The 12,259-nt window shown below is 29.0% G+C and overlaps 1 protein-coding gene across 30 annotated transcripts in view; it reads right to left on the reverse strand.

The window, feature by feature from the left end:
* The window catches only part of LOC111048716 (calcium/calmodulin-dependent protein kinase type II alpha chain), a 249,474-nt gene that overhangs the window by 32,395 nt on the left and 204,820 nt on the right, over positions 1 to 12,259 (reverse strand). For 22 of the 30 annotated variants that reach the window (XM_022334664.2, XM_039420856.1, XM_039420857.1 and 19 more), the window contains exon 12: positions 4,995 to 5,084. In XM_022334664.2, the coding sequence (XP_022190356.1) occupies positions 4,995 to 5,084 (90 nt within the window). Of the gene's footprint in view, positions 1 to 4,994; positions 5,085 to 8,415; positions 8,422 to 12,259 lie in introns of all 30 variants that reach the window. The other 8 variants (XM_039420861.1, XM_039420858.1, XM_039420866.1 and 5 more) reach the window with 1 other exon arrangement.

Below are 12,259 nucleotides of genomic sequence, written 5' to 3' on the forward strand. Positions count from 1 at the left end.
TTGATATAAACGAATGAAATAGCGCGTTTAATAAAAGCTCAAACAATCATGCAGAACAAAAGTCTCACTAGGAAGTTTTAGAGGATGCATTCTAATTCTAAATTTCAAAAAGTTTAAAATAAATGGACTGTACTCAGTTACAAAATGGAGTTATTATGTTCAGAATTGGAAAAGTAATTACAATGAATGCGAATTTAATGTCATTGAATACATATAAATTATGATACAATCATTGATTTTACTAGACAATAATCTTCAGAGTTTTCAGTTCTCAAACTAATTTTTCCCATTGATTTGAATCTAGCGAGGTAATTGAAGATCTGATAGTAGTCTATTGTAAATTTCTCTTGAGTGTTTACAACAATTGATTCTCTGAGCAGTACAGTCCATCTTTTGGCATTGAAATCATGCAAGTAAGCAGGCAAAATCAAAGCGGAAAATAATATCAAACAACACCGATAGTCAAGAAATAGTCTGGTGATATTCGAAATTAAAAAACCGGGAGAGTAATAATAATTTTAATAGATTCAAAATTTGTTACAAATGTCTATTTCTTGTACAAGCCGCTGATAGATTCAATCATAAATTGACTAAATTAAAGATTTTAATAAAAATCTATTCAAAATAATTGACAACGATATAGAGATTATAATTTTCTAATCACACTAAATATTATATTAAACACATGAAAAACAAAATAATTTTTCAAGATTTTCCAAGTAGTTTAATCATTTGGTAGGTTGAGATAAGCGTAATTTTTTAAATAATGGTATACTAGCTTTGAATTCACACGTTAAATTTTACTTCTGTATTTAAATTGTTACTTAATTGCCTAGTAAGATATATGTATGAATCAGTATAAGATTCATTATATATAGCACAATGTACATTTGATTTTCCAACTTTTTATAGAAATGTTTCATTTAGACATTCTTGCTCATTTATCATGATACACATTGCAATCATTTATAAATATATAAATTCATTGCTTTCTGGAATATGAAGTTTTTCTTCATTCTCATGAAAATATTAACTTTCTCTCTGATTTCTGGAAGAAGGTGAAGGCGTTCTTTAAGTAGTGCATTATACTGGACTGTACAATATAGTTGCAACAATATTCACTCTTGATTATTAAAAAATACATTTCTTTTTTTTGTTATGCATGATTGTTTTAGCTTTTGATGCCACTCAAATTTTGTAATTCATGGATTACAATCTAATTATGATAACTATTACTGCAATTTTCAAAGAGTCTTGGATACAACATCATTTTCCAAATTTTGATCACAGATAACCGCATAATACAAGCGCCACATCGCTTCTTATGATTCATTTAGCAATAATATAATCTATAGGATATTTTCACAGTGCTTAATAGTGAGATATGGCAAATACTTTGTGAGAGGGGATAATTGCATGGAATAATTTATACTATATTGAATCGATATTTACATTTTTGGAGAACATTCAAGGTGAATTTAAAAAGCAACTTTTCCACATAACTATATACTTAACAACATAGTTTGTGCGTTTTCCACTTGAATGATAATATAATTATATTATACACAATGTTGGTTCTGGTTCTGGGAGTAAAGGCATCATACTATCGTATAACGGAACTTTATCAACCTCTTTCTCAATTTTGTTTTTCGACTTCTAATCACTAAATTTATCTCAATATCATATAGAACTTGGGTAACTTTAAAAGCTGTTATTCATTTTGATTTTACAGACAATTATGATGACGATTAGGATATTCGTTGAATGAATATTTAAAATTATGATGACTTGGCATAAAATCGGCCAAAACAAATGTATCTTAGTGAAAGGTAAGCACATAACGGGCCGTTTGGCAAACTAATTATCAAGGAACGAGACAAAGTCTACTGTCGAATGACTACATATAATACTTTCATATAGCAGATCATGTTTTCTTATATTGAATATTAGGCTTTAAAAAGTATAAAATATTTGAAGAATGGAACAATAATACATTGAGACAAATAGACAATAGATCATAACAATAAGCTAAATATTTAAACAGACAATACAGAGAGTGATAAGAGAACAATAGATTGGACTCAGGCTGAACAAGAAATAATTTGAAATTTATTTAAAACAGTAATTTGGAGCTAATAACAAACCAAGCACACAGTCAGAAAAAGAGAGATAACAATAAAAAAGTAAGCCAGCCATTCAAAGATTTTGTTGGAAGTGAGGAAGAACAACATATCGGTAACACAACATATGTTTCAGTCACATACACATATATAAAAATAATGAGTAATTAAAGCATCCACATAATAATTCATTTGCAATCGGGGTGGCAGTGAGAAGAGCAGTTAAGTAGCATTCACAGATTTCAATAAATATTCCAAAGTTAGGTGAATTTTCTGATCCCAAGTAAAAAGGTAATGAAGACTGAAGACAATTAATGTCGATGCCCGTAGTTCAAGACTCAATTTTTACACATCATGCAGACGCAAGAAATTTTACAATTTTCTTATCGTTAGGTGACAGCTTTAAGGACGGAAGCATTAACCGAAGAGAGAAGAAAATGGAAGTTTCGGAAAGGGGGAGGAAGATCAACAAGAAGAACAATAGTGGAAGAGCCAAGCAGAAGAAGAGCAAAAATAATCAATAATACACGATTGACAGGAATATGTTCAACAATAATCACCTAGTTTAATAATCATCAGTTCAATTCATACAATAAAAATTCAGTTTTTCATCTTATAATCGGTAATATATGAGCAAAACGAATCAATATTTTCGAATTTGAGTACTCTAATGCAGCTAGATATTCAAACCTAGTAACAACTTTTCAGTACTTGAATTATGCAGCTGAATACATAGCTTTTATTGCCCAATCAAGAGAGCCGTAGGCTAAAGATGCCTTAATTTGTAAAATTTGAATAATAATGATTTTGATAAACGTGAGGCCTAAGAGCATCACATCATCCCCCACTTGAACTATTCAAGATTTGACGAAATGAAATAGATGAATCTTCAAAATAGAAAATAACTAGATCATTATTCTATTCAAGAGTTTGATGCGATTAAAAATTGAAAGAGAAATGTTTTAAAATTGTATTGTATAAAATTGAATTGTATCAAGTTTGATAGATTAAAGAAGTAAAAAGGGTTTGGATTTAAAATCTTCTAAGTTTTTGAAATCTGGAAGTATATTATAAAAAATGGATATCAGTGCTTTAAAATCGATAAATGGCTAGTAAATAAGACTTCCATTCAGAAGAAATGTTGAGCAGGATTAGATAGAAATGAAAATACTCTTAGTGGGCTACTTTGGAAATAATAATTTCAAGTGGGCATGTTGAAGGCTTCTATGTAAGTGCTTAAAGGTAGCTATCATAGAACTGGTTTTCTAGAGCAAGATACTGAATAGTAGTGAAGAGTTCTAAAAATCTAAAATTCGTGAATATTTGAGCAAAAATAGAGAATTGATTCTACACTGATCATCGACTAAAATAATACATAAATGTAATGCACATCTATGAGAAAGCAGATGAGCCTACCATACAACTAACATGTCAATATAATCCTAGGTAAAATAAAAATTGAAAACTCTACATAAATGTATTATATTTTTTTAAATGTCCAGCTTTATAAAATAATCTATTTCGTTCTAAGTAATGCTGGTGAGAAAATATTCAATTCAGTTATTATTAACGGTATTTGTAATTCGAGCAACTAGAAAATAATTATGAGACATTGATAAGCATAGAATGCATTTTATGAATAGCGCACAAATAAAATAAATTCATGTAAGACAAAAAAATCTATAAGGAAGAAAATATCTGGAAAATTATAAAATTTTATGCGAATAACACAAAGGATCATCTTTTTATGAGGTTGAACCAACATATGCATGTAATTATTAAGAGATCAGATCATTAGTTGATTCAAATATGAAAAATAATGTTAATTGCCGGTAATTAATTTCTCAAACTGAATAGAAAAAGTGATATATTTCAATAATTGAGATAAAAAGATAATGGAGAGAGAGAGAAAGATAATAAATAACTGGACGGAAACATATGTATGATAGTAAAACATTCAAATCATAGCTGATAAAAATTAGTATTTCCCACTTTAGAAAAAGCTCCTGAAAATCATCCTAGAAGTCACATATGAAGACATCCCCAGATTATATTTAAAAAAAGTTCCAATAGCATAAATTGAAATCAACATTAGATGAAAATAGCTTGTCAACAATATGATTAAAATAAATTATCAATAATTAACTTTTGGTAAGTATCCAGGTGTATTTAATGTGATAATTATTGTTGTGATTAATCACAAGATACAGAAGAATTTGTATTTAATAAATAAATTTATTAGTATTTTCTATGAGTTTGTGAGACCAAGCAACATAGAAAATCTCTTAAAAGTATTAGAAAGAAAGCACATCAGTAAATTTGTCTCAAGGTTTATAGTCTAATACCTATTATATATGTATTATGTTAAGCTGCCCTACTCTTCTCGCTACTTGAACAACACTGAATTCCAATTCAATGTTGGCTCACTGGATGAAGCTGCAGGAATGAACTACACAGCAACGTTCACAAACAACTGAATGAAATATTCAAGGATAGAGTTTACAGAACGAGACAATTGTTAACATAATTGAGCAATAGAATTACACATTGAGAAAGATCTACATAGGTAGTTCACTAATCACATGATAGAAGAAACACCCACGACAAGTTTATAAGTAGAAGCTAGATAAGTATCGCTGCTAGGGGACAAAGCTAGGTTAGTTTTCATCTAGAAGTTAATTTTTGGTTTAAAATAGGTTTCTACCGTTATTTACACTGGCATAGAGTATTGACATTGATTTTGCGCTCAGTTCGGAAGGTGCCTAATCTAGGAACGTTTCTGAGGGCTGGAACGGTACAAATATAAATAGCACAAACAGGAAAATACCACTAAGGGTAGAATCGCTATAAGCCAATTTATTGTTCTCAACTCACCCTTTATATCATCATCCTCTAGGGTGGTACTACTATCTGTAGACTCCTTCACTTGCGATCCGTCCCCTTTCTTCGTTATGATGCTGCGGCCTACGGCAAAACAAACACAACACGTTACAAAAGCACCCATTAAAAGGATTCATTTTCATTATTCTCAAAACAATTGTCGAAATATAATCAAAATTTGATAGAAATTTTGACTGAACACTTTAATTTTTATGATAATTATATCAATCGATCAGTGATGACTAATCTCATAAAAAGTAGTCATAATGTCCAATTTCATGAAAAATAGTCCATGGTGACCAATTTCATAAGAAAGTGGCCATAATGTCTAATTTCATGGAAAATAGTCCGTGATGAACAATTTCATAAGAAAGTGATCATAATGACCAATTCCATGAAAAATAGTCAGTGATGACCAATGAAAAAAATTATCCCACCTATACTCTAGCTCTAGACTCTAGACCAATAATTCATTCCATCCTGTGTTAAAATGTAAATTTTTACTTTGACTTTTCATTTTTGTATAGAGGTGAGAGATTACTTCGGTGAAACATTTTTCTCATAGTGCATCTATTCTACTTCAATCATGGAGATAAATCATTAATATTTCAAACATAGTTTCAAATTGATATAATATCAAAATATAATTCTACACTCCATATCCAGGAATCTCACCCACTATACTAGGATTCACTTTCAACTGTCAGCATTGGTTAAATGGAAAGCAATGATGCTATTTATAAGGAATGCTGACAGTTTAAAGTGAACTAATACTAGTGAGATAGTAGGTCTATCCAGAGTGAATCTTATGTAGGCTAATCCAGAATTCTCTCTGATAACAAAAGCAAAGTTGAGAGTTTCAGGATTTCTGATAAGAATGAATTCATAATATAAAGCAATTCACACAAAGTTTATGTGTACTTGTACACAAATTTAACATACACTGTCATAGTTTAGTAATTATTTCTAGTACAATTATTATTATTATTATTGATTGATCAAAGAAAATATATTGAAAAAGTGTAACTGATCAAGCTTTTACAAGTACATAAATAGAAATCAGTAAGTACAAAAATAAATTAACTTTAGTTTGTTTTTTTACGAGTACCTATATAAAATCAGTTTATTCAATTTTACTGACAAGTGAATATAAAATATTTTCCTCACCTTCAAAAAATGTCTAACATACAAAATAGACAATAAAGTACCGTACATTGAAGAAAAAAGATAGCTTGAATGAGGAAAACATCAATTGAAACATATGAATAAAGTAACAAACTAATAATAGAACTTCTTCAAACATTAAGGAGCTAAAGATACAAACAAAAATTGAAAATATCATTGGAAATACAGAAGATTACATCATGATAATAGTTTTTATATTTTTTATAGATTAATTATGTAAAGTTCAAATGTACTCCAATTTCCCTTGAAATTCATCATTCTAGTATCATTATTTCATTTCAAGATCATGAACATTTTCTACATAAAAATCAGCATAAAGGATATTATTTCTTAAAGTAATTGCTGTTTTTTTAATTATTTTTCAAGTTCATGCTATCATGATAAATGTAAAGTGTATTGTAATATTACAGCATAAATTACTGAACAGCATTCACAGCACATATTATGCAACATAAAGATGCAAATAAGCCACGCTAGACGTTGTTAGTAGCATTCTCAACACATGAAGCAGAATGTATTACAATATATTTACAAGAAACATCCAGGCTTTTATATGAATGAGTTCAAATTTAATATCAGATCAAGAATGGATGGATTTAAAATTGGATGATTATGAAAGTATGAGTTTTAAAACACGTTGAGTGCGGAATATGGACTCAAACTTATAAAATCATCATAATAAATTGTTTTATTTTAGTAATAAGAAGAACGACCAAAGCAGCAAATTATGAATTGGATTGGAAGATTTTTTATAAAAAGCTGAAATATACGGTAAGGAAATATATTATTATACAATACTATTTGAAAGTTGAAAAAATTTTATAGTTGAGAAGCATTGAATTTACAATTTTATTATTAATAAATTGATTATAAATTACAGAAGTATGAAGTATCAAGTACATGGAATGAGAAAGCAAATGTTGGATATGAATAGATTCGATCATTTCAGGTAAGGTATTCAATTTTCAAGGAGAGTATTTGAATAATTTGACAGTTTCTCATTTTTAAACGAACTAATGAATTATAATTGGGTGATATTATTTGAAGAGAGTCAAAAATCGAATATGAATTTTATTCATCACTAATAATAAAATGGAAAGTTGTATGAAAAGCAGTAGGCTATTATCAACAAAAAAATTAAAACACCAATGAAAGTAGGTGTTGCAAATTTCATCTTGCATAGTAATTTCATCACTTTTTCATAGTGATGGAATTTCATTTTCATCTCGAGAATTAAATAAAATCACCAAAGGTAAATTTTATTACTGGAATGAGTAATTTTAATTTTTTGGTAATTTCATTAATGGTTAAAGTTTAGAATAGATACCAAACAAAGATTTCTTAGTCTGGTTTTGGTTTTGATTGAAAATATTTTTCTATCCAATGGTGCTGATTCCTAGACATGAACTTCATCTCTAGTATAATTCTCTCCAGAATTAATGTTGCATACCCCGTTTTATGTAGAAGAATAAATTTTCATCTTTAAGAGTAGCCTACAAACTTTACATATTTTATATTGCACACCATGAATTCATTATTACAACAGCATTAAAGCCTACATTATTTTAAGATGAGATTATTTTGTTATTGATACTGTATATTCATTGAAGGCAAATAATGAATAGCTTGCAACATGAAAATGAAGAAATGAATAGAAACACTCATCCAAAACGATATCCAGTGAATGCCATGCAATTATTCACAAATAGCTGCATGCCAACCAATGTTTCAATAATTTACAACATGCTGTATTGACAGGTAATTGAAGATGGACATTTAAACAGATAGACATAACAAGAAAACATGGAATGTTGTTGTGGTTCTATGAGAACATATATAAGCTCACAAAGAGTACAATCCAACATCAAAGTTGAAAACAAATCAGGAAACTGCTCTATCTTCAAGTTATGTCGATGATAAAGATTGGAAATAGATTCGAGATCAATATAGATACAAAATGAAGAATTCATTCAAAAGGAAAGTTGATCGCAAATGATATTAAAATTAGGTCAACAACATTCAAATGTGATGAAAAAATGTAGCGCAAATCAACATTGTTGAAAAAGTTGATAGCAGAAGTGATTAATAATGAAAATCGATATCAATTAAGTACTCATTAGTTGATAAATTTCTTACAGAATAGATAGAGAGAATAAAGATACAAATAAATAGAAGTATAGTGATATAAATCATGAAATATATACTGATAAAATTTGCTGGTTTCTCTTACCACTTTCTTTGATGAGAGAGATTTTGTTTTACCGAGGCAACAGAACAGAGACAGATAGAGAGAGAAAAAAGAGAAAGAGAAACAAAAGAATTACAACAGAGACAATAACAGTAATCACAATAACATTAATCGGTTCACTTTTGGGATCAATGACAGAGAATACAAATTACAGAGCGAGAGAGAGATAGAGAGACTCTACTTTCAAAAGTCAATACCAATAATAAGACAGAACAAAACGACAATTCAAAAAATATAAAGCCACGACTACTGTATGACTCACAAGCCAATCACTCTAAATAGTAGAATAATTAATAATTTGTAATAGAGGCTAGACCACACAATACTATTCTATTAGGACAAGGCACACTAGGGAATATGGTTGCTATGGATCGAATGCTCTGCTCTTGCTTCAAATGATCTGAATAATCATTGACATTTTCAGATATACTAATTTCAAAAACAAGACAAAGAGGAATTTATCACAGTCAATCAACTGAATTGTTTTGAATTTCAATGGAATCAGAATACTTAACAACGATTCTGCAATATTCAATATAATAATAGAAAATTTGTAATTTTGTAAATTAGTCATTTTTGAAGTGAAATATTAATAAAAACTAAATTATTGGCTTTAAACTCAATCAAATAATTTTTATTCATGAACCATCGGAAACATCATTCAAAAATGATCGATAGTCAAAATTACTCAAAATCGAACACTATCAACCAATCACAACCCTGAGCATTCAATCCAATATCTTTTGATGTACACAATCAAGAAATTACATTTTAATCAGTTAACACAGAATGCCGTATTGCAATGTGTTCACATTGAATAATCAGCAGACATATTGTTCATAAATGCAGACTGTTATTTCCTTTATTAATAGAAAGAAGTTTAACTTATTTGGTACTTATCAATGCTACAGACTTCAACAGCTTGCAATAGCTATCAATATATAAATTGAGGACTAAAATTTCATTAATGGAATGTCTTATGAGCCTCACTCAGGAATTCCTACTTGATCGAATACCCCCTTTTATAATTGAGTATAATTTACTCTAGAAGGAATATTTCAGTCTAATTCAATAATTTTGGAAGAATCCATAAGAGTTTTTGTCTAGAGAGGTTTTACCAATGTTTGAAGAAATATTTATCATTTCCATTATGTGAAAATACATACAAACAATCATCAAATGGATAATGTTATTTACGGAGAAAATGTAATCAATAGAGGCAATTGAAGAATAAATGAATGAATGGAAAATATAATTCTATTCCAAAGGATTTTGTAATCAATAGGCATTAATATGGCCAAATATCATCATGTGGCCAAATCCTATGGCCAAATATGAATCATTAGATATTTTTGGTCATTGTAAGTTATTAAATTAGACATGAATTTTTATTTCTATACCAAGTTTACTGACTACATAAAAATTGAAATTTATTTTTTGTCTGAAATGCATTTTTCATCAGAATAATCAAGAAAAAATTGAGCATGCCCGTCATGCAGAAATTTACATCTGAAGTAAATTTGCACTTGATTGATAATATTTCATTCTTCAATAACTAATAGACTTCAAATACTCCAAGATCAATAGAAATTTTCAAAACATAGTCAAACTGTTTGACAAACAAATATTGAGACCAAAGATAAGGGTTTGTACGATGCGTCATCTCAAGTATCAAATTCCACAATAGGCTCAGTTTTCACGGAATTTCATTTGTAAAAGAGAACATGCCACAAAGGAAAGTATAACTATTAGCACGAGATAAGGGAGCATGCCTGGTAGAGAGAGTGCCTAGTAGATAATCATACTTATAAAATTATAGAAAATCCTATGAACCTATGAAATGGAGGAATTTCTTCTAAAAATTATATTTTTTACTAATAAGTCCTTGCTTTCTAATCAACTTCTGCTCTACTGAAAGTAGAAAGAGAATACCATTATCTGTTTTGAGAGCGTTCACACATTGGCAGACTAAAGTGTGGACTCTCTCATAATAATCAACGATATTCATTTTCTATTTAGCAGAGCAAAAGCAGGGAGTGAGATTCATATTTTATCATAGAGGGGAATTCCTATAGACTGGTATCAGAGCCACAGAACAAAATTTTCCTAGATGGGAGCTTAAATTTGAATACGACTTGTATATTAATACCGAACTATTAGTGGGTGGACTAATGATCAATTGGCAGTGTAGGTTATTTGATAAAGGGGCTCATATTATAATTTCGGGCAAAATGTCTCAACTGTGATTGCTAATCAAATCTGCACGTACTTCCAAGATCGATGATAACACACAATAAGATAATAATACATTCTAAATTTCCATACAATTTTACACATAACATTTAAGATGTTGAAAAATCAGTTTCGAATCTGAATATAAATTAATTAATTGCTGATGCAAATTGATAGCGATTGGGTACATCAAAAGATGATTAAGCAAATTTCAAGTGGGTATTACTTGAAGACTTCACTTTCAGTGATAAGATACTGTTGAATGTTTCAACACTATTAATACTTAATGCAAGTACTAAAACTATCAAATACGGTACTAGTACAATGGTAAGGGTTATGTACAGTTTCAGTTTTAAACCATCAATAATTATTATAGTAAATCAATACAGTAACATTAGAACGTTGAAAAGAATAATTAGAAGCTTGAAGTTGAAGTAGTAATGAATATTTGTTATAAGTCATGAAACTTTGTCAAATTTCGTGTAAACTGAAATTTTTCATTTTGTAGTTTATAGAATATATAATTCTTTATGGATTAAATGTGTACATCAGATTAGGGGGAATTGATTACTTGGATTTTAGAGGCCTTGTTGACGAAATATTTCCAAGTTATTCACCACCTTTAGAAGTTGACCTGAGAAGTTAGACTGTTTATAAATGTGATCTGAATAGTTTAATAAATACTAAACATTATTAAGGACGGGTTCTTAATTTTTTTGTGAATAATTCAATAAATGGCACTGTAAAACGTGATGGTTATCATCTAATCAACATTGAATCTCTATGAATCAATATAATGTCTAGTACCTACCATGTGAATTCATAAATAATCTACAACTAACAGAAACAAAAGTGACAACAGCATAAAGTGAATAGTTGATGATAGGCCTATCACTAGAAATACTGGACACCAACTTTGTAGAATACTTTACTAGGTGATTGGAAATTCTAGTTTCACTGAGCTGTGATTTTTTTCAATTTTTCCATCTAGGGTGTTGACTACACAAGTGGTGACAAATAGCAAGTGAATCATGTGCTCAACTATTTCTATGTGCTAGTATTTCTAGAATTTGCTGAATACAGTATTAGTTTTTAATCATGACTCACATTATTAGGATTTCTAGTTCTTTGTTATAATATTTTCTAATGGCAGGTTATAACTAGAAGCAATCACTAAAACATCATAATTAATTTAACTGAAGCTTGTCAGGGTACAACTACCCTGGCCTATTATTTATTTATTGTATATTAGTTAAATAGGCAGAATAGAACTAATTTTAGAGTAATATTATTATAATAATTATTATTATTGTATGATTGATCTCATTAGTTTAATATCTGAAACAGTAAACGTTTTTTTTACTTGAATTGTATTTATTTTGTATGTTTTACTTATCTATTAGATCTATCTGTTACCGCAAAAATTAAAATAAATGAATTTGTGTAGGCTAATGATAGATAATTCATGAATATTTTCAAGGAATCGTAATCAAACCATTATATTGTACTGTATTTATCACTGATAAAGTAAGAAATATTCATTCAAAAATTAATTTTCATAGGAACAATCAAACATCTTCTGAAAGTAATGAGA

The sequence above is a fragment of the Nilaparvata lugens genome, chromosome 2 (genome assembly GCF_014356525.2).
Source record: "Nilaparvata lugens isolate BPH chromosome 2, ASM1435652v1, whole genome shotgun sequence".
NCBI lineage: Eukaryota > Metazoa > Arthropoda > Insecta > Hemiptera > Delphacidae > Nilaparvata > Nilaparvata lugens.